This window comes from Opisthocomus hoazin, chromosome 5 (genome assembly GCF_030867145.1).
Source record: "Opisthocomus hoazin isolate bOpiHoa1 chromosome 5, bOpiHoa1.hap1, whole genome shotgun sequence".
Lineage (NCBI taxonomy): Eukaryota > Metazoa > Chordata > Aves > Opisthocomiformes > Opisthocomidae > Opisthocomus > Opisthocomus hoazin.
Genome location: NC_134418.1, coordinates 5125087 through 5150567, shown reverse-complemented (window position 1 = coordinate 5150567; position 25481 = coordinate 5125087). Strand labels below are relative to the sequence as shown.

The following is a 25481-nucleotide window of genomic DNA, read 5'->3' as shown; positions in this document are numbered from 1 at the left end:
CTTGTAAATAATGTGTCAAACATTTTTGAACATATGCCCATTGATTTTTGCCATTTTTTGGTAATATTTGAAACCCCAATCAGTGTTTGCCAAAGGGTGAGTTGATTTAAAAGCATCCGTACTTCAGCCCGACAAGTGGGACAGAGGCTGGAAGGATGGAGCCTAAATTCATGTATAAGAAACAAATCCCAGATGTGAGAAGGTGTAATAATAATCAGCTCTAAAGATAAGAAAATAGTGTTGACAGAGGGTAAAAATTGCTAGTGAGACCATTCTCCCTGTTAGAGGTCAAGATGTGTGGGGCAAGTGTCCTTTTTAACCACTTTTTAATAACTATTTTATTCTACTCTTCACATTATAGTAGATACATGAACTTCTAGTGTTCATTTTTCTTGAGGGGATGGCATTCTTGAGTTTTGCAATGGTATTCTTGAACTCCTTCAGGAAGTCTCTGGCAGAAAATAAAACCTGGCCTACTAAGGAACTAGACCTGCTAGCCAACGGTGTTGCAATCCAGCCTAAAAGTAGGGTAAGTAACAGGAGAAAAGGGGGCATCAGGACAATGGCATAACAATGGTAAAAAGAAAACCTTCAAAAAAGTGATAGTCTTGAGATGCTGAGCACTTTAAAGCACAATTTTTCAGTTCCCAGTGTCGCAAGCCCTCTTTGTCCACAATCTCTTTTCAATGATACTGAAAAATAAGATTATGTCTTTGGAAACACACACTAATGAAGTCCATGTGTGCTACTACCAATGTCATTTTGGCTTCCTTGTCTTAGTTGGAGGAAAACGCAAGATTAAGGTATTTCATCCCTATGGTTCTCATTAAAATCAATGGAAGTGTCTCTCAATCCCATGAAACCATTGTTAAAACTGACCTCTTCATCTATGGCAACTACAGGATAGCAACTGGCACTTGATAGCTATTCAGCTCAGTCCACTGTGTAAGAAGTTCTTGGAAGTGTATTTTATGAAAATAAAATCAGTTTAGCTATTTAAGTGCTCAAAGTAGAGGTCAGCCAAGTTGCACTGTGTGCCATCTGTTGTGTTAAAGTTACATGCCAAGATAGCTTTGACGCATATAAGATGGAAACAGGAGCATCTTTGAAAGACACTGCAGACTAAAATAATATCAAACAGACTAAGATCTAGACTGACCACAAGCAATGGCCACAGGATATTGTTCTTTCCCCACAGCTTAAAAGAAAATATTAGAGAAACATGCCTTCAGCCTGCATGAGGTGCGAAACATTGATGTTCCCCTTAGACACGTGCCTCTGATTGTCTCACTTTCAAAGAGATTTTGAATCATAAAATAGCTTGGGTTAGAAGGGACCTTTAAAAGTCATCCAGTCCAACTTCACTGCAATGAGCAGGGACATCTTCAACTCGATTAAGTTGCTCAGAGTCCTGTCTAACTTGACCTTGAATGTTTCCAGGGATGGGGTATCTACCGCCTCTCTGGGCAACCTGGTCCAGGGTTTCACCACCCTCGCTGTAAAATGTTTCTTTCTTATGCCTAGTCTAAATCGACTCTCTTTTACTTTAAAACCATTACTCCTTGCCCTGTTGCAACAGGCCCTGCTAAAAAGTTTTTCCTCATCTTTCTTCTAAGCCCCCTTTAACTACTGAAAAGCCACAATAAGGTCTTCTCAGAGCCTTCTCTCCTCCAGACTGAAGAGCCCCAACTCTCTCAGCCTTTCCTCACGGGAGAGGTGTTCCATCCTTCAGATCATTTTTATGGCCCTCCTCTAGACCCGCTCCAACAGGTCCATGTGTTTCCTGTGCTGAGGGCTCCAGAGCTGGATGCAGGACTCCAGGTGAGGTCTCACCAGGGCAGAGCAGCGGAACAGAATCCTCTCCCATGACCTGCTGGTCATGCTTCTCTTGATGTGGCCCAGGATATGGTCGGCCTTTTGAGTTACAGGAGCACACTGCTGGGTCATGCTGAGCTTCTCATCAATCAACACACCCTACTCCATCTCCTCAGGGCTGCTCTCAATCCATTCTCTACCCAACCTGTACTGATGCTGGAGATTGCCTCAACCCACTTGCAAGACCTCACACTTGGCCTTGTTAAACCTCATGAGGTTCACATGGACCCACTTCCCCAGATTGTTCAGGTCCCTTTGGATGGCATCCCTTCCCTTCGGTGTGTCAACTGCACCACACAGTTTGGTGTCATCTGCAAACTTGCTGGGGGTGCACTTGATCCTGTGTATATCATAGATATCAATACTTCATATTACAGTGCTATTACAAGGGAAGAATTTGATGCAAATGAAGCATTCTGTACTTTCATGAGAAGGTAGTTACAAGTACATAACATCTCCACCGTAAGTAACTGAGGGCAGAATCACAAGTCACACCACAGGCAACAACAGTGACTTCTGCAGTAGAAAACTTTTACCACAGACACGACTTTTGTGATTACAGACAAAGGTTCACCATATGTAACTCGACATTAGCTATCTAAAAGGTATTTATTGCCACCTAATTGTCTAGGATCCCTACAAAGTTGTGCAAGACAAAGATATTTTCAGCATCAATGCATCCCACAAATTTTGACCGATAGCTGTACTTTGGACTTTAGAAGTACATCTCTCTGCAATGATGACTCAGAGGGTGTAGACAATACCCATCTATATGGCTAAAAGATTAGTCTAAGGCAAAAGTTAGGCAAAATTAATTTCATCTTATATGTTAGAAAGGTTCTACCTATTTAAAATTAATCCTGGATATATACTATGTTTACTTTCACTGGCTTATATATAGTAAAGCGTAGGCTGTATCTAATGGCTTCTAAACACTCAAAGCTTTTTGCTCCCTAGTATCTAGTTTGCTATTTTAAGAGATATGTAAATAAGAAGTCAACCAAAATTCTAAATATAGTATGAATAACATCTAGAAACCAGAACAAGAAGTGTGAAAGCCTCGCTGGTAAACCACCAACAGAAGTCACAGCGATCAGATTCTTTTTCTAGATCTGCCACTGGTCCACTAATACAGTCTGGGCAACTCACTTCACCTTCTAGGATATTACCTACAAAGTGTAGATAATACTATTGCTTAGATTTAAAAAGCATTTTGAATTCAACAACAACAACAAAAAGATATCAAGTAATACAGACTTCCAGTGCTCTTGAGCACTAAAAGGTGTTTGAGGCAAGAAACTTCACCCAAATCCTAAGACAACCCAAGCTGTTGTAGTTCTCATTTCAGTCCAGTTAGAAGCCTTGGATTTATACCTGGTTGATGGAGGCTGACACTGATCCTGTGAAGACGGAGAAAGTCTTATTTTATACCAGTTGAGCAACTGGTTTTACATGTCTACTTATGGCTTGCAAAATACCACACATTTTTGTGTTAACCATCTTAAAAAATGGGAAGGAATAAAATTTGCTATCCTCTTGTTTTGATGATGTAGGAAATAATTCTTCTCCAAAAGAGAAAAGTCTTTATGACGGTAAAGAGGCTGGTAAAGACAAGGAATACCATATTCAGCAAAAATATTGGGGAAGAAGTTTTTGTATTTGTAACTCTAATGCACAAAAATGATGAATCATTCAATAATTGTTACAAAATTTGGGTATATTTAGATAACACCTCATATATTTGCAAATCAGAAAATTCAAAAGTGGCGAAAGAGATGCAAGTTTCTCAGCAAAATACTGAGTTTTACTAAAAATAAAACTAAAGTGAAAGCTGATTTTTGGCCTTGATATGGATGAGGAAGAAGGTAACTACTGCAGAAAATGGGAAAGACTGAAAGATGTAAGGTAAGTCTTAAGGTAAAACTACACTTGCGTATTGCACTCTAGAGCTCCTGCTGCTTTCTGGCTTTTTGCCATCTCATTCTCTGTACATCATTTCAGATGGGAAAACCACTATCAGCGACTTTCAGAAATGAAAATATATGGTGTAACTCAGAAGTTCCTCTCTAATCCAAAAAGGGAGGGAGAGGAGAAAAAAAATAGATAGACTTTGACCTGGGGCAGGGGTGTGCAGAAATAATGAATTCTAGAATATTACAGTACATTTGAAAGATTCATTAACCTCAGTTTTTAATTGAGCACACAGTAAATAAGAGACTGACTGAAAATAATCAGATTAAATTAATGATTTATGGCCTTAATGCTTTTATCTGTTAGGCTTTTGAAAATCTTGTGTCTCAAATTAGTATAATTAATATTTTGCACTGATGTAGAACCTTTTGTATAAGGTTGCCAGGGATCTATTCATGCTATCTAGATTTACCATCATTCAATGAAACAGCCAAAGATCACAGTAATACTGAGATACTGGTGTGCAACACAAGGTACAGAATTTGATCTCCCCTTACTTTTTTATACAGACTGTCAATGTGAAGCATCGCAGCTTCCTGCTGGTGTTATTTAAGTGTTTGATTTTCTTCAAACCAGGGGATGTCAAGGTAACTCAGTGATTAATTCCAATACTATGCACTATGGGAGATTTAATATTATACAATATTGTAGCGTACAGTGGTCAGCAGCAACAACTGCTACCATTTCTGGTGTACGCTTCAATTTTTATAACTTAAACTTGAACAAAATTACCAAGCATTCTTTTGTTAAGAGGTATGTCTTTTGATATTATGTGAGAGGGATAGCACAAAGCCTCAGCTCTTTTGCTCTCCTACATAAACTTTACTCAGGTAAATTGGCATCCCAGCAAGAATAATTATCCCACTGAGGAAGTTGTACTGAGTTAAATAACGTATCATTATTGCGTCTTTCTCATTTTCCCCTCACTGATCTAAAAAATTCTGTATGTTAATTTCCTTGTTCTTTTGTTAATATACTCTGCTAAGCGCCTTCATTGTCTTGCTGACATTATGGCAATAGTATTTTTTGCAACAAAAAGACATCCATGGGACTTTTCAGTCATGTCACAAACAGTGGTTTAAAATCTTATAGCAGCTCTTAAGTGTTTCCATGGGCGTGGTAAAATTTACAAATTCCTTTAAACAATAGAACAGTACACACTATGTGTTGGAAAGGTAATAGCTGATCAGCTACACACTCTGCATATCTATGAGTAAAAGTTGTACTGATTTTCATTACAAGTAAATGAAAAACTTGAGTCATTTAATTGGTACCTCAAAGGGTACTCCTATGGAATTATGCACTACAAGGAGACACTTAACACCACCATTATTGGCTCCATGATAAAAGCTTGTCATTATAAAGAAATTACTTGACTTTCGCACCTAGGTAGAACGACCCAGAAACTAGGGTGATAATCACTAGCCTGTAAGTCATTCATCTTTCAGAAGCAGAACCTCTATTCCGCAAGCCTGCTAACTGCCAGAAGTATGGGCATGGATAAAATCTTGGCTTTTCCTCCCTTCTCTACCTTGTGCTTTCAAGCATAATGTATTGTAAAGAGATTAAGGCTTACAGAACCTCTTTTCTTGAACTTTTGAAGTCTTGGAACCACTTCAGGATCATCAAAACACAATTTTACCTGAAGTTTTATAAGCTGTGTTCTGTGAGACTAAACTTACTGTTGAGATTACACTTTCATGCTAAAATCCTTTTCTCAGGTAGTTCTAAGTTTCTTAAGAAGTTGTCCTCAGGCTGAAGTGCCTCACGCTTGCTCTGAGGCCATAGGAAAAACTTTCTGGAACTTTGAGGAAAATCCACTGAATTATTTTCTTTGATTCTCTGAACTTGGAAATAAATCAACAAAGCCAATGACTTTTCATGCTAAGTCATTAATTCAGTCTTCCCTTATTATCACCAATATCTTGAAGGATTTTCTGCTGAAATGTGATCCACAAGTTTTTTATGTTATTCTAACAGAGTAGTGATTTTTTTTTTTAAACATCTCCAAATTAAGGTATAAAAATAACTTTCAAACACCAAGGAAGCTTGTTATTAGGATTGTAGTATTTTACTCAGTAATATCTGGTTCTTTTCTAAGTGAGTTTAGATTGTATTGAACTAATGAGGCATAGCAGGTTTGCAGTGCTCTAGGTTTTCCAATGTCTCTTTTCCTTCATCACTGAGCTCAAGTTTTTATCAAGAAAGTTTATGACCGAGAATACTTACTTTCTGGATCGATATCTACATGAAATGTTGAATTTTCTTATTGAATCCATTGGTTTTTAACAAGTGAAAAAAAAAATAAAGCATGAGTAAACTCTTAAAAAAAAAAAATCTAATCACATATGTACTTGACATTCAGCAGCAGCATTGCAAGCACATATAAGTAATTTAACTGAAAATTCACCCTAAAACCTTCTCTTCCCCCAGCAGTCCTCCCAGACTCTTATTTCTTACAGCCTGCTCTGTGTCCATTCACAGCATCGCCCTGATCTCTGTTACCATTTCCCTCATGTGATTCTGTAGCAAAGGCTTCCAGCAAGAAATGTAAATTTTGTCCAAATAACAACTATCCCGGGGGAAAAAAAGCCATGGTTTATCCGACTCTGCTGGTAATCTTGAGGATCTATTTTGACAGAAAAAAATATTTTAAAGCTGCACAGGCCATTCAAGGCTTAGACTACAGTGTGAAAACACAATAACAACAGTTATTGAACTCATCCAAAATGGCAAAAGGTGTATTTCATTACTGAAAACACCTGGAATTCCAGGAAAAGACACAAAACATATTGATGTGACAAGATTTTTGCATTCAAGTAAATCCACAAAATGCTATGCCTACAGGTATTACTTCCTTCTAGTAAATGCTAAGAAAAAGTAGGACATTTTATGTTTTTACATAGACACACTAGTGAAATTGCTGAAAAAAGGGGGGTACAGAGATGAGTCGCACAGGTAATTAAACTTTTGGAAACAAAATGGCTTATGGGAAGAGACCAAAGGACCTCATTAAACAGCCTAAAGTTTGGGAGTTTTAGCTGTTGGATGAAAATTTGCAAGTGTCTATGTGGAGAACAGATTTATTATAAGAAAGGTCCTTCTTAACAGACGTGCAGATAAGTTGTATAGCAAACTGTAAGGGCTAAAAAATATGAAATACCCATCTTTAGATTACAGAAAGTAATAAAATTTAGTACTGAGGGGAATTCACTGTTGAAGTTACGCAGTGTAATTGGTTATGGATTTGGCATCAGTGAAAAGTTTCTAATCAAAACTTGAGATGAGGAATTTTGGTCTTCCTAAAAAATAAATACACCAGGGTATGGTAAATATGCCAAGGGAAATGGATGTGGGTGCCACTATGAACACTCAAACACAGTTTGTTGCAAAGTTCCCAGCGTACCCCTCAGCCACAGGAACTCTGAAAAGCCAACACAGCCAGCATCACTGACCAGCAGTATTTAGGCAATAATGACAATTTTGACATTTACGCACTAACAACTAAACAGCTACAGTCTTGGCACTTTAGTAGAAGCAGTAGGATACACCTATGATGGGTCCACCATCATAACCACTATGCTGGTTAGAATCTAGCTAATAGGATACAGGAAAAAAAAAACAGGATAGAGTACACTATGACTCACACATTGCCTAAGCTAAAGCAACACAGACACTTCTGTACAACTCTCGTGTACCTACGACACTGGTCTTTCGAGATGACTATTTCTGTATTTGCATACTTTGTTCTGGATTAAGAAACTTTATTACTCAAGAGTCTATATTTGAAATTTTGCCATATATATCTCAATTGCAAACTTTTTTAAAATCCAAGCTGCTATGACTTTTGTCCAAAATCATGACACTTCTTGATTACAATTTCTTCTTCAAAACTCCATCATTAACCATGTCATTCTGCCTTCAAGTCTTTGATGTGGCTTTTCCTTGTGCATCTTCTGCTGATTTTCTGAGCATGTCTGAATGCTCTCCTTTATTTCTGACTCATGATTGTTTTGCAAATGCTCTTTTCAGTCTCCGCAGAAGTACTTCTGCTTGTACTGAACTTTTTGGCTTCTTCACTATTTCTAGCCCCTCTACTTCTGTCCTGCATGCTGGAAATGGCTCAGTCATGGATGACAAATTCCCTTTCTCTATACTAATATAAGCTGTTTGCTTTATTTCCTACTTTGATGTGAGTTTGGAGTGCCAACATAGCTTCTTGTATTTCATCCTTTCTTTCATTCCCCACCATTCCCCTTACTTCTCTTAAACTTCATGCACTAAGGTTATTCGCTTAAACTCATCATTCTTACCTAGGATGCATGTGCAAAGGTACAGTTCTTAATATACACAGATTGAAATACAACCATGCTAATACAACACAGAACAAAGGCCAAGATGCTAAAAATGTTGCATAGTAGTAAAATATTAACCTGTCTTGAGCAGCAAAAATTAATCCAAACATACAACTTCTAGAGTATAGATTGAAGTACCCTTTTTAAGGAAACACTGGGAAAAGCTTCAGTTATGGTTAGGACTTGTTGCCAGAGACACAAATAAAACACTTATAAAAATAGGATATGAGAGTAAAAATACAGTATGAGGGGAGCTAGGTGGGGCTGTCTAGAAAACATCACCTTTGAGTAACTAACATGCCTAGTATGTCTTCTTGCTGTCTTCAAAAGCACATATTCCCTTCAGATTCCCACAGCTGGCAGCAGGAAAGATGTCTGCATTACACAATGCATTGAGGACAGTCACATGAAGTGAAGAAAGTAAGAAGTTAATGGATAGAAGTCTTTCTGAATGTTAAAGGCACAAGTCTTGAAGTCAACACGGTAATAAAAGATCCTTGCTCTGATGTCATCTTGAAAACATTCAGTATCTTTACTACAAGTGAAACAGGTTGAAGAACAAAGAAGCTAGTAGAAGTCAGCTGTGGCACTAGTTGCATTTCTACCTGATATTTCCTAACCATGTTAGTCAAAAGAGACAGGTTTGCTCAAATTATTTTTGGTCCTTTTAGCCCCAGCTGTGCAGCTTATTACAGACTGCCCTACCTGCTCTAACAAATCCTTCTTCCAGTGGCTAGCAAGAACAGTCAATGGGAGAGGGAAAGGTAGTCTCGTAAGTGATGCTCTGCAGACAACTGAATAAAACAAGGCGCATCGTATGACTAACAGAAGGACAGGCAGTTACCATCTTTTATTAACCTCTCTCAAAGGATAACATCACGTGATGAACTTCCCACTTCCAATTACCATCCATTTTTTTGTGTAAGAGATCACTTTCTTCCATGTTGCCAAAAATCTAATAGGTTTGTCAGTGCCAGATGCCAGCAATAAATTTCATTTTCATCTGCTAAATGAAGAGGCTTTCACATTTGCTGCCTAGTGAAAAAAAAAATTAAAACCCAAAACTAAAAAAAAACTGAAGGCAGGTAAACTACGCACCTGCCAGTATTGATTTCTAGCTGCTAAATAGAGCAGCCTAAGCTGCCATTCAGCTGGGAATTTTACACCACGTCATCAGACGGATGCCATGGATTCATCCTGACACTTTGAGAGCAATGCTTCTGACAACAACTAGTTTTACTTCTCTCACTGATGAGGCAGTAATGAAGGAAGGCTTGTATCTGTCTCAGGAGCTTCCACTTACTTTTATCTCTTCCCTGATAGAAGAGATGACATGTCTGTAAATAAAAATCATGTCTGTTGGAAGTGTTTAAGTTCAAAGCAAAAGGACATTTAGGTTCCAGAGGGCCCCTTCCACTAACAAAGCAGCCCTTCCTATGGAAGAGTTAGGGGATGATTTCCAGCCTAGATGTTGTATGGCATCTTAGTATACTAAGGTTACAAAATCAAACAACTGCTTAGGAAGAGCTAAACAAATAATTTACTTAATCAACTAATTAAAATGGTACCTATAGCTCTTGATTGTATTATTAACAAGTTTTAAATAACATAGACTACTATGAGATTGGGTTGTATGAGATAGTAGGCATAAATGGATACTGGAGTTTGTAGGAGTTGTTTTATTTTGGGAAAATGTACCACATGAATCACAGCACAGTAGTGTGATCACACTGGAGAAGCGAGTCCCTAGATAAGCAGGTGTTATTCACCAGAAAAAAGATTTTTAAAAAATGACTCAGTGATTAAAAAGGGAGTAATTGGATTTCGTCTCTTTTACAGAGGCTGTAAATAAGAATAGTTAAAAGTTAATTATCTTTATAAAAAATTGGCTAACTGGAAAATACTAGGAAATTACTAGGAGTAAATTTTTCTGCAAGGAGAAAATGAAGTATTTCTTATGAAAATAATTAATACAATATACAAAGAAAAGATATGTTAAAACATTACAGCAAAAAAGTGAAGTGGCAAAGTATATTTTCATTTCTGGAAAATCCTCCAGCCTTTTTATAGAAATCTTTTTTCCGATGTGTAAAAACACATAATACGGCCATTTGCTAATGAATGATGACCTACAGAAAAATCAGATAACACAAAGAGCACAGCACTGGCTTTGTGTGTACAGTCCCAAAGCTAAAGACACATTCAAGTTGACATGGAGATTCTGCAGCAATTTACCACTCACTTTTTTAAAATTTTTTTGATCTTGTACTCTTCTTCTGGGAAGGAAGAAAAGAACCATCATTACCCGCAGGTTGCTACCTTTATGTAGCGTTTGCTTATTATGCACACGATAGAAAAACGTGTGAACAAATAAAATTGTCCTTCAACCCTTTTGGTGCTGCTATGAGGCGTAGAAGCTTAGCAATCTAAGAATAAAGGAAACGGACAAATGAATAGAAAATGATTACTCAAGATAATGCTCATAATGTCACAGAATCTGGTGTGCTTGTTTACTTGGGCGTTTATTAGTGGGAAAAAGTTTTGGAAGCAGAACTATATTGCCAAAGCAACTGTGAGACAAGGAAGCTCCTCCCCTTTCAGCCATCCTTGATTCCTGGATTTCCCCAGAAACCTGCTAAGGGCAGATGCTGAGCATCAGCATCCAGGGCCTTCAGCATCTGCTGTAGCCAAGCTCTCCATCGCCACATTGTTTAATTTCAGCCCTGTTTCTGTGTTAACAATGCAGCCTGCAGACCACAGGCAAGTTCTGCAAATGGTTCCTCCTGCAGCAGGCATTGTAAGCCTCAGAGAATAATCTGCCTGAAGGCAGAGATGGCTTTTGGATGAAAGCAGTCTTGAAAATGTAGACATTAATTACTTAACTCCTTTAATAACCTATCTTCTTCAGGGACAGGTACACAAGAGGCTCAAAAAGTCACAAAGCAGCAGTTATTTCTGTGCCTCATCTTTTCTATAGCACAATTTGATTTCATTTCAGTGTTAATCTAGAAATCATCGGAAGATGAAACAGGCACAGATCCCAGTGGACTACCAGTATCCAGTGGCCAATGTAAGTTAAAAAAGCCAGCATAAAGAGTTCACCAATAACATAGCATTACCAGAAAGTTTTATCCTGAAAGAGTTTGAGTTCACTTTGCCTCAAAGACATGTACACCTTCAAGGTGAAGAGATGGACTATCTAAATCTGGCTACAGCAGGGACTCACACGAAATAAATGCAAAGAGTTCAAGCTTTTCAGACTCTCATTGCAATTAATTGGACTTGTGGTTGTAGCTATCGTCAATATACTCATGATGTTTACTAGGAATTAAGAACATCTGTTGCCCACGCAGTGAAGAAAGGCCCGAGATGGAAATTAAAACCAAAATGAGCAGATGAAACACTAGGACACAGAGATAGCCCACAGCTTTAATTTCACATAAAATCTCTCAACTTGAAGGGCTTGAATTAAACTAATCTATGACCTTCTTAACACTTCTTGATTAGAACCAAGGATTATTATGTTCTAAACATTATTTTTTATCTAGCTTAATGTCAACTAAACAAAAAATTCAAGAATAAAAGCTGATCAGTCTGTAAGAGGAAACTCAGGGGAATATAGATTTTTCGTGATAGAAGTTGGATACAGAAGCTATGAAAGAATATTGACACTTTTTCTTCATTACCAGAAGAAAACAGCTAGTTGTGTACTCTGATAATGCGGTGATGTGCACTTCAATAAAAAAAGAATAGAGCATTTCAAGTAAAGAGGTATTTGTTAAGTACATCAGTAGGAACATTCTTCGTTCCTTAAAGCTGCAGAAATAAATGAGCCAAGTATTTTACTCTTAGGCTTGTTACTCTGGTTTTTGTCTATCTTGAAATGAAAATTGAACTCAGTTCATGAACTTACACAATATTTACGAAAACATGAACAAAAGATTGTTATGTATTCCTTCCGAAGATCACTAGTACTTCCTGAAAGCCAGCTAGAGTGCCACGCTATAAACTGTCAGAGCTCCATCAAAATCGATTGCATCACGGATTTACACAGAAGATCTTCACTTGCTAAGAAATGCAAAGCTGGACTTTCTCTTAGGGACTAAACACACTGTGCTTCTCTGAGACATATTTCTAGAATGAAAAAATATTTGGTTGGATATATAGTTCTTTTACTGCTGTTGTAAATCTAGATTAAATTCACTGTCGACCACCATAATAAAATCTTCTTTAACATTTTTTCCTCTCTCCCCTCCTTTCCAAATCAAAGCAAGCAGGGGTCACTGAGCAGATCCAACCTTTTGTTTTGTGTGCTCTGCATGCTAGCAGTGTTTTTTTGCTCCTGTCTTCAGTGTGCAAGCCTGTTTCCACGTTTATGATGGAAAAACATACGGTCAGTCTAAACTAGGGAGCTATAAATAATACAGTTCTTGGAATACAGAGGGTAGCCTGCATCGTGTTTTATAAAGAAGTTCAAACACTAACTTTTTTCCCCTTGAAATTGTATAAGAAAAAAATCAAGCCATTAAACTCCCCCAAGTAACCCCAGTATCCTCTTCAAAGTGGCAATTATACGGTCAGGAGAAAGTTAAGGAGTCCTGCAAGTCTTAATGGACAAAGAGACTATAAACCAGAAACAGAAATGCTGCTGTTCAGTTTCATCTGCTACAAACTACCACACAACTATTGATTTGCTTGTACTATATCAAATTTTAATCACCATAAAGCATTACCTAACACAGTTCTTCCAGTAGCCAAGCGTACTTAGAACATAACTTGGATTATTTTTGGGTGTCTCCAGAAATCTTTCAGTTTGTATGAGATGAAACCGATAGATACATGTAGGCTGCGCAAAATTCTTCATAAAAAATAATTCAAGCAAAACTGGTAAGGTACTGTCTTCTCAAAAGATTATTTTTAGCTGTTTCAAATTTGGTGCTGCATCAGTTCATGCTAAAGAACAAGAATAACCTTTGTTCTAGTTTTATTGGAAAGAAGTTTCAAGGAAGAATAACGCAACTGGATTTAACTCTCGTAAATGTTCACCGATCACCAAATGCTGAAAGCCTGCCATAAAAGTATTAAAAACACCCAAAGGTTAAATCATTAGTAGAACCCTCTTGGACTTTTCTCCATCCTTGTGAGGATGGAAAGCCTGATCCAATCCACTAATTTAACTAGAAGGCCCTACAATATGAATTTTCACAGTTCTTAACTAAATTTCAAAAATGTTGATGTTTCCTATAGAAAGCAACTAAAGAACTTGCTATAAAGGCTTTATGGGTTTAATGAGTGCTGAATTTCATCTCCCAGGAAAACGGGTTTGTATTTAATTTAATTTTGTAAGAAACAGTCCAGAGGGCCAACAGTTAAACCAAGGGAGCTTTACTGAACAGAATAATAAAAATTAATTAATTAGCTGCCATATAGTACTTTGATAGATACATTGAATAAATCTGAGCTGATTTATCAGTCAAGTGCCTTTGTGTGGTAAGTATTAGTCTTATCTGTCATTAACCTTATGCTACAAATGAAGGTGCCTGAACACAGAAGTTAAACGAGTTCCCAAGGTAACATTCGAAGCTGGCAATACAACTCAGGCATTTATTGACTTTCAATCATTAGAGATAAATTTTTAAAAAAACATTAAAACAATTCATGAGGTAAAGATCATGACCTGGGAAGGCACCATCATTTTAACTTCAGTTTCAGAAGGCAGAGGAGTTGAGAACTGACTGCTCAAATATGATTTGAAGGAAAAGAGTTAGCCATCTGGGCCTGGAATGTTATTATCTAAATTCTGTTTTATTTTGTTATCATTTTTCACCCCAAGTATCTGTATGACAACTTGAGTCATTCTGGATAATCCACATCACAGTTAAGCTAGGTCTCATTCTTGAGGTGCTCTGTCTTCTTGGACTCTGGAGGGAGCCTGAGAGAAGGTGTCTTCTAATCATAGGTATCACAGATAAAGTACCCCAAGTTTCATGTCATGACACCTTACTCTGGGTTTCCTGCGTAACCCATAGACAAAACTGGTTGTCAGTGAATGTCTAGAAAAATGAGAATTCATCTTTGTAGTTATTATTCTCAAATAAGGCATATCATAGCAGGTCAAGTGAAAAGCAAAAGTCAAAATGTTATGTATTTTCCCTTCCCCACCTCTTAACATAAATGATGAATGCAGGTCTTAAAAGAAGATTTAAATATTCTGCAATATGGACTAGAAAAGAAAGTTAACTTCTGTAAGCCTCATTCTTACGGCAGATATTTTAAAAAATATATCAGCTATGCAAAGAAAATTTTGCCATTTGCATTCACCAATTATCAAGAAAGCATTTTTTTTTCTCAGAACTGTAAAATGTAGCTTTTACATAAAGAAGTATTAAAACATGGATTATTTTTCCTGACCTTTTGATAGACTTTCTATTGAGCTTGGTACGACATCAAAGAATTTCAGATTCTGATTTTTAAAATTAACAATTAATATTATAGAGATTTCACCGTATTGGATTTACAGTGCCAAATTTCTCTAATATAAGCAAGTGCAACTCCACACACTTCAGTGGAACTATATTTGCATATATTAGCAAGCAATTCTGGCCCTGCGCCTGGGAAAGGATCTCCAATTCCATAGTCACTTGATTATGTCTCATCTTTAAACCACATTTTACTATTTGCAAAATAGTTGACCCACAAAACCATAGAAACCCATCTGCTAAGATACCATTTTGCATCATTAAGCAAAAATGATGAAACTATTTTAAGTGCAAAATCTAGTGTACAAGGGACAAAAATCTATTCCAAATATTTATTTTTTTGTGCAGTATGATGAACCTGAAACTTGGGTTTCAAAATTCCACTTGCACTAGAAATTAATTTCTTCAATATACTGTACTACCCAAACCAGAAATAATCTTTGCAAGTAAAAGCCTAAGATTCACCTAAAAGAACCCATCTTTGGAAAAGAGTAAGGATGGACCCACAGGCTAGTACCAGATGTCAGAGACACAAGAATCAATTAAAAATCTGCTTCTAATAGTCTGGAACAATCTAAATGGAATTAAAATGTTGGCTATTAGGGCCAAGATATCTATCATTATTATCATCATTGTTTTATCGGTGGAGTATCTAATGATGTCCACATAATGTTCAAAATCAGCAACCAAACTCTAGGCTGGTCTCAAATACAAGTCTAACGTAATGTTAGGCTTCTAAAACCAGAGCTAGATAACTGTAATCACTCTCGCGTTTCTTCCAGTTAAAGGTGGTGTTTGGATTTTGATTAGTTTTTTTCTTTTTTTGCGAGGGGAGGGGAAGCTGTTGACTTTTTTTTACTATAGCCTTTAAGGGGCATTATCCCTCCTTTTATGTCACCACCTCTTATTCTCTTTCTAAAAATATCTACTTGATTATTTTTGACTTTTTAATAATGCTATTAGACCCATAACTGTAACACTTTGTTGCAAATTTGTGGAGGAGGGGACTGAATGCTGTGGAGGGGTGTTCTGTTTGTTTGTTTTTTTCTCTTTTTACATACCCACTAGCAATTTTGTTTTTCACTTCTACAGCTCAGGTCACCAGGCAGCAGTAACAAATCTTTGCATAATTCAGAGGAGCCAGGACTGAAAGCTGCCAACAGTCCTGTGTTCCTCTTGCAGCTAAGAAGTAAAAAACCTTACTGTATACAGAATTCTACAGAATCCAGCCAGAGCTGTTAAACCCCAGGTCCTACCTTTAGGTGCCTACAAGTTCAGTACTGTAGTAAACACCTGACTCCTAGACCCTGAATGAGGTACACTGACTGCCCATTTTGCACATGGGAAGAGTGAGATACTCCAGAACAGCACCTTACTCCCACTAAAAATATCCCCCCCATACATCTTTGTCAGGAAGCTGTCTATCTTTGGTGATTCGTAACAAAGAAACCCTGACTCCTTGCTGCAGCTCAGGTTCTAAAGGATTAGGATGATGTCTGTTTTAAGAACAGAAGCTATTCAAAAGTATAGTTCAATACTTGTCACATCAGTAGTTCCCAAATAGCATTTTCTTTTGCTAAAGAACACACAGTTCAGCTAGAGAGGTTGCAAAGGGGCTACATATTCTTCAAAATAATGCTAGTACAGGAAAGTCAATAATGCCACATAATAACATCAAGCAAATCACAGTTACATTTGTCGTCAAGAAATACAAGCATTTTTCATAGTTCTTGATCTGTTAAAGCGCAAACTGAGATGAAGATTATCAGTATTTTATTAAAAGTCCATTCAGTGAGCATCCAGGTTTCAATCAATGTTTTACACTCCTCATAGTAGAATGGAGCTATTTCAATATCATCCCGGAAGACTTCAAATTATCATTTGACTTTACACAGTAGGTCTCTTCAGAAAGAGAAGATACTCTCTCTCTATATATATATATATATATTTGTAACACAGACCTTTCAAGAGTAAATCTGGTCTTAAGGCTATGCCTTCTCTATATGTTCTTTTCATTATTCTAGTTCAGCATGACAGACTCTTCAGTCTAGAGCAGCCTTTGGCTAGTACCAGGCACAGTATTGTGAAGGACCTGTTTGGCTTTTTACTTAAAAGAGATTAAGATCTATCATACTGTTAGTAAAACTGAAATGCCATTTACTTCTTGTTGCTCATGACTTTTGACAAAATACTGGAAATACCATTTTTAACATGGTTGTTTACTTTAAGGAACTACTAAAGTACAGCACATGCTCCTCTCTGCCAGTCGTTCAGACATTTGCTGGGCAATCACTGGGATAAAGTTGACCAAAACTGCTGAAACCTGTATTACAGAAATGTTGCCTCTAGCATCGCAGCCAGTAGATCATTTTGCTTGCGTCTCCCAGAGAGGCAAGATGGAAATCTAGCTGTGTCACTAAGGCCACTTACCTCAACTAACTTGTTGGCGTGTTCACGGAAGACCTGAGCATACTCCTTCACTTCTTTCTCATTACCACTTTTTGCAGCCTCAATGAGAACCAGTAATGGGACATTGGTCTCCAGGAACGAATCCGATATATGATCCATTACCGCCTTCCGTAGCTGTGACAAAAGAAAGTCGACCAGTAAATAAAAGGTGAATTATCTATATACATTCCCACTGTACTCATTGGCTACTTATATCTAAGCATCGATGTGTCGCATCTCACTGCATTGTAAGGGAGTCTGGGATTTTTCTGTCTTTCTTCAAAGGTATATATTCGCAGCAAGCAGACAAATATCAAACACTTAAGGGCCTAGCATTGCAAAACCCTCCTGAGATTCATGCCAACTTGCACATCTAATCCTGCTGGACTGAACGGATCTATAGAGGATGATGGTGATTACCCACGCAATACATTGGCAAATTGATGAGAACGGAAAGCTGCACACTACTTTAAAAAACAGTTCCGCTCATTTAAAAGCCAAATATGGATTAAGGAGCTTAACTTCAAGCAACTATCAAAAAAATTTTAGCATGAGTATGTCTAAGGCTTCTCCAATTCCTACACTGAATAGTATTCTAAGCAATAACGAGTTTAGCACATGCCTTCTTCTTCGTAATCTCTTGCAAATACCTCCCACAGGTAGAAACAGAAAACCTTTCTAATCATTTTCAAGGCAGATAAGAAAACATACCAAAATTTATTAAAAAATAAAAAGCCCACCCTACGACTTACTGAAGATGAGACACCTGTTATTTCACAAAAACATCTGCTTGAAACAATATTACTGTAAGAATGATGTCACTAACCTCTTCCTTGCTAATAACCACTAATTAACATCAAACTTCACTAAAATTTGAAAGACAGCCAGAAAGATGACTGAAATCTTAAGTAATTTTTACTGGAAGCTTAATTGCCCTATAGGAATATGGATCAGAATAATTTTTAGCATGTTTGCTGCAGCTTTTTTGTTGTTAAGGATGAAAAACTGTGGACTCAAAGACAAGCTGGGAGATACTCAGCCTGGAGGTCTGGCTAGCCATTAGTCTCCTTAAATCATGAATTTTTGGTTAGCTGAAACATCAGGAAAGGTAATTTTCTCTATTTTGCAGTCCAGACAAGAAAGCTCTAGCTAGACAAGGTGTCATCAAAACACCTGGTCATACTGAAAACTATATATTGTTAGGCACTGTAAATACATGATCCAAGATGCATTTGCTGTTTGACAGCAGCAATTGTCAGCTGTATTTGAATAAGGAGAAAGCTAACTTTGAATATTTCCATTCCATCCTTGAGTGGTGGAGTAAAGACAAGCAAAGCTAAATAGCACATACTGGTTTGCATGCAGCATTTCTCTTATTTCTGTTACAATTAAAGCAGCCAATGCACTAAGAACAGCAATTTTTAATTCCTCTTAAAATTTAATCCTACTCGGATTCTACTTGGAAAGTATTCTTCCACTTCCAAAATGATTAAAGGCATTCAGAATACCTAAAACAGTAATACATACAAATGGAGGGGGCTGGGGGGGAAAGAAAAAAAGAAGAATACATCAAAGAGACCCGCCAACAGTTAGGAAGCTAGTGTGTGGCAGCCACAATTTTCACCTCATTCTCTTTCTGTTTTTCTCTCCTCAATCTGCTGATATCCATTTGACTCTTGTTTTATTCTTCTATTGAAATCTCTTTCAGACCGCCCTTCGGGTCTGTTTGCACCATCCCTTCTCTCCCAGCACTAAGGGAGAGATACTGCCAGAGAGGGTTCATCTCCTGTTTGCTTAATCACCCTCTGCAGATGTCCATCTCCCAACACTTGCTGAGAAGCTCTGCTCCTTAGTCAGATGCCTCACTTCAGTACCTACAGTCAGATTTACAATGAGACGCTGACCCATGGATGGCTTTCATAGGTACCATGTCAATACAAACAGCAATATTGCTCCAAATTTATCAAAGCATTGCAAAAAAGAAAAAAACCACCCTAAGATTTTAAGTTTCAGAGAACAGCGCACCAGCAGAGCACTCTGCATTATACGGCTGACAGATTTCCAGTCAGCATGTACATCAGTCCTTCCCCACTAAATGAAAGGTTTCACCTATACCCAGCACTAAGGGAGAGATACTGCCAGAGAGGGTTCATCTCCTGTTTGCTTAATCACCCTCTGCAGATGTCCATCTCCCAACACTTGCTGAGAAGCTCTGCTCCTTAGTCAGATGCCTCACTTCAGTACCTACAGTCAGATTTTTTGAAGCCTATTGGAACAAAAACATACCAAATGGTGGTGTTTCCAAAGAAACACACAAAAGTTTTAAAAATCCCATGTGATTTCCATCTCATTCTCAGCAGAATTCCTTAAAAAAAACCCACAAACCAAACCATTTGCTCAAGTTCAGTGATGTTATCAATAAAACCTACCATTTACTGCACTGAAAAAACTAATTCAAGTGTTAAATGAACATTGACATTTTTCTGTTTACATCTTTCCTAAAGGAGGTATCTGTTTCAAAGTGCTGCGTTCAATGAGCAAGCAATTCAATTTTTAATCGAGGTTAACGTGGTATTACAGATCCGATTACAACAATATGCCCCATGGAAGTGTAAGAAAAAAATCTCAGGATGTTTAAATACGCAGTTTATTTTATCTGTATTAAATAACTTCAGTCTACAACCACATAACAGAAATCAATAAAAAGGATAGTAAGACCGCCAGCTAACTAGCAATTTGGGGTTTGCTGTTGTAGAATTATATTAACAGTAGAGTTATATATAAATAAAAAAGAATTAATAAAATGGATATCTTGTTTCTAATGGTAACTGGATGTTGCCTTCTGCAGTTCTGAGTTACAGCAGCTATAAAGAAAAGATTTGAATTCTGACTGTCACAGGTTTGATAAATACAAAATTAAAAAATTCTCTTTCCCTATGCTGTGTTAATCATAGATGTCAGTGGCATATTTCTGACCTCTCACGTAAACACACATTATAATTCCTTTAGAAATTGGTTATCTGAGTTTTAGGATGCCCTTGCTTTGAATTTAAAAGGTATAGTTAACGTTTTTTATATACGCAGGAGACCACAAATTTTGCTATCCATCACCACAGACTATAAAGAATGACTTGACAAAATCATTTGTTAAATGTGACAGGAATATGAATATAAGATATTCATCCAATAGCTGAAATGGAGACATGACAGGGTAATATTAATTGCACAAGACAAGACATTTAAAAGTATTAGCTCAGCATTACCAGTCTATTTGATCCAATTAGGGTATTCATCAAGGTAAATAACTACGGGAAAACTAATCCTGTATGTTCCTCTGCCTACTGCAACAAAGTCCAGCCAAAGTGCTGGCTTACGCACACAGAGATTTTACTGTTTGATCCAACTAACATCATCTCGAAAGGATATGGGAGAAGTCTGCGACTTGAATTTAAACAGTCATAAAACATGTGGCGAAACTGCACCAAGTTTTATTCTAAAACCAACATGAGATCCGGCCTTCGTACGTACATTAACAAATGTCTTTACAATGCCTTGGTTTACCCTGCATTCTGATGTAAATATTATGACACAAACTATTACTCATAACACTGCTTTAGATTCTTTTTACCCTACTGAATTTTTAAGTTAGAAGTGACTTCAAAGTGTGGGTAGTTTCCACTACATGAAATTCCATTTGTCAGAGGAAAAAGAACATTAAATAAAGGTCTTGCTTAATTCATTTTGTCATGAGGAAAACTTTATTAATTAACATATAGCAAAAAGAACGATGCCAGATCAGCACAAAGTTATAGAAGGAAAACATCAAGACCTGCAAATATTTTTGAAGTATGACTGGTATACCACCAGGCATATTTTATGTCTTTCCAGTTCAGTCGATTTAGTCAGTTTATGGTGCAGAATCAGTTGCTAGTTTTGATAGCATCATGTTCTAAGCACTATTTAGGGCTGTTTTATCATTGTCGATTCGCAGCTATAATTGAGCTCAAAGAGGTTAAACTGCCCACCAATATGATGTTTTCCATGGCTATATAACAATTTTAGAACCAAAACGTCTCAGTGCTACTTACAGTCTAGTAGAGAATTAAATGTCTAATCCTGACACTGGAAAGTAAAGTCACAGCAGGAGATTAATGCCTCCAACAGATTGTTAAATTTTATAAAGACTGGCGGTATAAAGCTATCTGTAACAAAAGTTTACCAAGGAGCGCCTTATTCGCCATTTTCTGTTTAACGTGCATTACAAGCGGAACCCAACTCCAGTTTGCAGCTGCAGAGCACTCCCAGACAGGTATTAATTTAATTGAAAGAGAGGAAAATAAAGCCTTCTTCTCTGCAGTTCAAGTGTATCGCCTCAAATATATTGTGAAATTGAGTTCTGGAGAATAAGACAGTGATGATTAGAAGCTACTGCAGTAGAGTGCTAAAGAGAAACTCTCAGCTGATTCTGAACACTACAACCCATGAAGATGTAATCCAAAAATGCTAGACTGGGGCATGCGGCCGCTAATGCCATCAATTATATCTTCATAGATGAAACAGCAAAAAAATTAACGTTTAAAGCATGTATCACATTTGGACTCCCAAGCTACAGATTTGTGGAATATACTATATAAATATTTTTAAGATTTGAGTCCAAGATAAAAAACAGAAAGAAATGCTGTTACAAAGACTGATCACACTTCTTCGCATATTTTTCTCCGTGTGAGATTTCTTCTCTCTAAAGGGAAACTTCCCTAGTCAGGAAGAGGATGGGGATGAAATTACTAATAGAAAACAAGTTGAAGTGACAAATTTTGACTAGAAATTTGAAAAAGAACAAGACACACAAGCACAAAAGTGTTCCTCCTAGACACAGGTCACTACAAAGGATTCCTCACAATCGTATATGGCCAGAAGCACAAAAGAATCTGGTTACCAAGTACTTGGGTACTTAAACCCCATTGATTTAACTTTTTTTTGAGGGGAGGTGGGGGGGGGGGTGTTATAATTTTTTGTGACTTAGAAATTTTATATTGCCTTTTCAAAAAAACATTTTTCAGCTAGAGCAAACTTCAGGCTTGCAAAAAACACTAGTGCAGTTACATAAAAGCAGAGCTAAGCTTGGGAGACAGATAATAACATATCCCCCAAACTTATAAGTAGTATCAGGGCAAGAAATCTGCCTTGTTTCATGTCTGGATAAAGCAATAAAATCCCAGCGTCAGTTGGAGTGCTGGGATAGTACCAAATATCTAACAATAAGAAATGTACAGGGCATTAAAAGGTAGAAGACAGTACAGAGACCATCAAAAAAAGATGGAAAAACAGGAAGACAGAAATACAGGTAGGGACTGAACAGTCAGTGGGAAGCATTAGTGAAGTCAAAATAACCCAGGAGGGAAAGACAGTGATTAATTTTCACATTCTGTATGACCTGGGAGGGTAGAGTTGTGACAAGGAGAATATGGAAGGAGGAAGTTGCAGAACAGGACATCACACATAGGAACAAAGAAAAAGGGAAAGATTGTAGGAGGTTACCCCAGCAGAGAAGAAAAGTGACAGGACTTTGAAAAATATCCCTGTGAAAACTGAGGACTGTAAAGTGTCAAAAATGTCACCAAGACCGCAAGCCTAGAGGGTCTGATGCAAGAGAGGAGAGAGGTGTGATAAAAAGGGGAGCAAAGAGGAAGAATAGAAAATCATGGATTAAACAAGGAACCACAACACATTGTGTATCTTCTTGTATTGTCTCAGGCTCTGTTGAAATGATATTTAAATCAAGCAGATTGGCTTTAGAGCTTTATGTATTTTCTAAGTACAGTAATGTTTTGGTTTCGGCTGCCGCCGGCAACAAAAGCGCCACGTGGCCGCCCCTCCCCCCGCCGGCGTGCGGAGGAGAATGGAAAGAAAGAGGCAGAAACTGGTGGGTCGGGATAAGGGCAGTTTAACAGAACAGCAAACAGAGGGAAACAGGAACAACAACGATACAAATAAGGAGAAAACACAACAACGAACCGTAATGACCCAGACAGCCGCTCTCCCGAAACAGGACCGGCGCTGCGCCCCGCCCCAAGCCGCGAGTGCGTTCCCGCAGCGCCGCCCCCCCCCCCCACCGGAACCCAGCATGACGTCACATGGTATGGAATACCGGGCTCTGTTTGGCCAGGTGGGGTCAGCCCCGACCCCCCGGCTGTGCCCCTTCCTGGATTCCGGTGAAAATTAACCCTGTTCTGGCCAAACCCAGGACAAGTAAATAAAAAAATATAACTGAGGACAAAACTGTTATGGGGAGATTAAATAGCTATTGGTCACAAATGGGAAGGAAGTTGTCTATGAAAACCCTTCATGAAGTTATCCTCACCATGATTAGCATGCGTAGTAACTTCACTTTAAAGCAGTTGGATCCAATAGGCTTTAATGGGTTAATAGAGTAGAGTGCTACTTGTGTCACATTTGCATTACCACCTGTTCCAGCTGCATAAACAGGCTGGCATACTAAATATTATCATCAGCTTCTCTAAGACCTAGAGGTTCAGCCCCAGTGAAAGCTGATGACAGCTGCCTTTGGTAGATCTATCTATTGGAGTTCCAGACAATGGCCAAAACAAGATTAAAAACTGATTGTGTTCTGCAAAAATGGATTTCTCATCATCCTTTCCAAGATTCACTCAAAGTCACAAACTGATCCTGCCTTATGGACAGAGATGATTGGTATCTGATGTTATCAATTACCATCCATACATTTCAAAAAAGCCCTTACTGCAGTGAGATCATAGCCTGGGGTTTTTTTCTTTGTTTTGTTTTATTTGGGTTTTTGTTGGTTTTATTCTTAGTTTATTTTTATTTTGTTCTGTTTTCTTCTCTTTTTCAGTAATTTCTAGAAAGCAGGAACTGAAAACAAAACTTTTTATATTCCTGGTTGCTTAATAACCAGTAATATTAAAGATATTTTATGATACTTTAGAAACAGTGCCACTGAACAAAATCATTGTCAATTAAGAAAGAAATGCTATGTTGAAATCCCATTTGGAAATTAAATTCTATGTACTTTGCCATTGCTAATAAATCCATTGGGAGGACAGAATTACAGAAGTCTTTGGAAAAGGACTATGTTTTCCTCTACATTTATAGTGCTCCCTACCTCATGCTACTGCATTACTGATAATGAACATCAAAATCTGAAGCTGTCTTTATGAATCCAAACTCTACAAATTTCTTTAGCTGATGTGACTATAGGTCATTCTCTAGCTGACACTACAGCACAGTGAAAGCTTCTTCGTGTAAAACTATCATCAATAGAAATTGATCAGAATAGGTTTTTGGTTATTTTTTTTTCTTTCTTTCTTTGGTTGGTTTGGGTGCTTTTGGGTAGCAACATTACACACTTCTGCTGAGCTTCTCCCACATTTACAGTGTCTCTAATTAAAAAGAGTCTGAAAAACTCCATACTTGTTACTTTGCAGTGATGACAGAGCTATGCATCTTGTAAATTTCCTGGAGTGAGTACAAAGATTTGTTGAAATATGTGAGCTTTTATGAAGACTCATTATTTGAGTAATAACCGACAAAGTATGTGCAGTAATCTAACGCGGTGTAGCTGTCACTGAGTTTTGCCTAGTAATTCCTCACAAGCCCCTTTGAAAAGCCGACCCACTGTGTTCCCAACTTCATTCAGTTAAAAAAAGAAAAATCAAGTTTCTATTTCAAAAAGAAAAAGCAGCTATAGCTACAACACTCTTTGGATTTTGCCAGACAAAAATAATCTGTCGTTGCTGTTATGCTGCAGATCAAACTTTCCTTCATTTGGCGAAAATGTTACAAACTGTAGCCTTACGCAAAACTACCTGATATGGGTATAGTTCCCTGAAATATGGCACCATATGTGCATCAGTAAACATTATGTGTAGAGTAAATTAAACTGAGCCTTATAATTAGGCAGTAAGGAAATTACTGCAGACCTGGAGAGTAAATCAGCAGTATTAAAACACTCTCCATTTCCTCTGCAGCACTTCAGAGCACCATAAAACCCTCAATGTCACTGTGACAAACATCTAGAAGAAATGCGTTTTGAGGGAGACAAAGACATGTGCATTCAGATAAGTTGAAGTCAAAATCACCACCAAGTGCAATTTAAATAACAGTTCATTGCCTCTAACATTTTAGATCAGGTTTTTAGACATTTCCTAAAACTCCTTTCCTAAAGAAAATACACCTGTTAGTCTGTCCAATGGGAGCAGACAAAAAGTGGATGCAGTATTGAACAGCATACCAGGGGCTTATAGTTCTTTCAGTCCAAGCTGGTGAAATTCAGAGTATACCTACTTCTGTTGCTTGAAGGGGTGGCTATAAATTC

General features: G+C 37.6%; 1 protein-coding gene across 4 annotated transcripts in view; it reads right to left on the bottom strand.

Moving 5' to 3' along the window:
- CTNNA2 (catenin alpha 2) overlaps positions 1–25481 on the bottom strand; it is a 536393-nt gene that overhangs the window by 91612 nt on the left and 419300 nt on the right. For all 4 annotated transcript variants that reach the window (XM_009934739.2, XM_075420290.1, XM_009934738.2 and 1 more), the window contains one exon: positions 17111–17263. In XM_009934739.2, coding sequence (XP_009933041.1) covers positions 17111–17263 — 153 coding nt within the window. The remainder of the gene's footprint in view (positions 1–17110; positions 17264–25481) is intronic.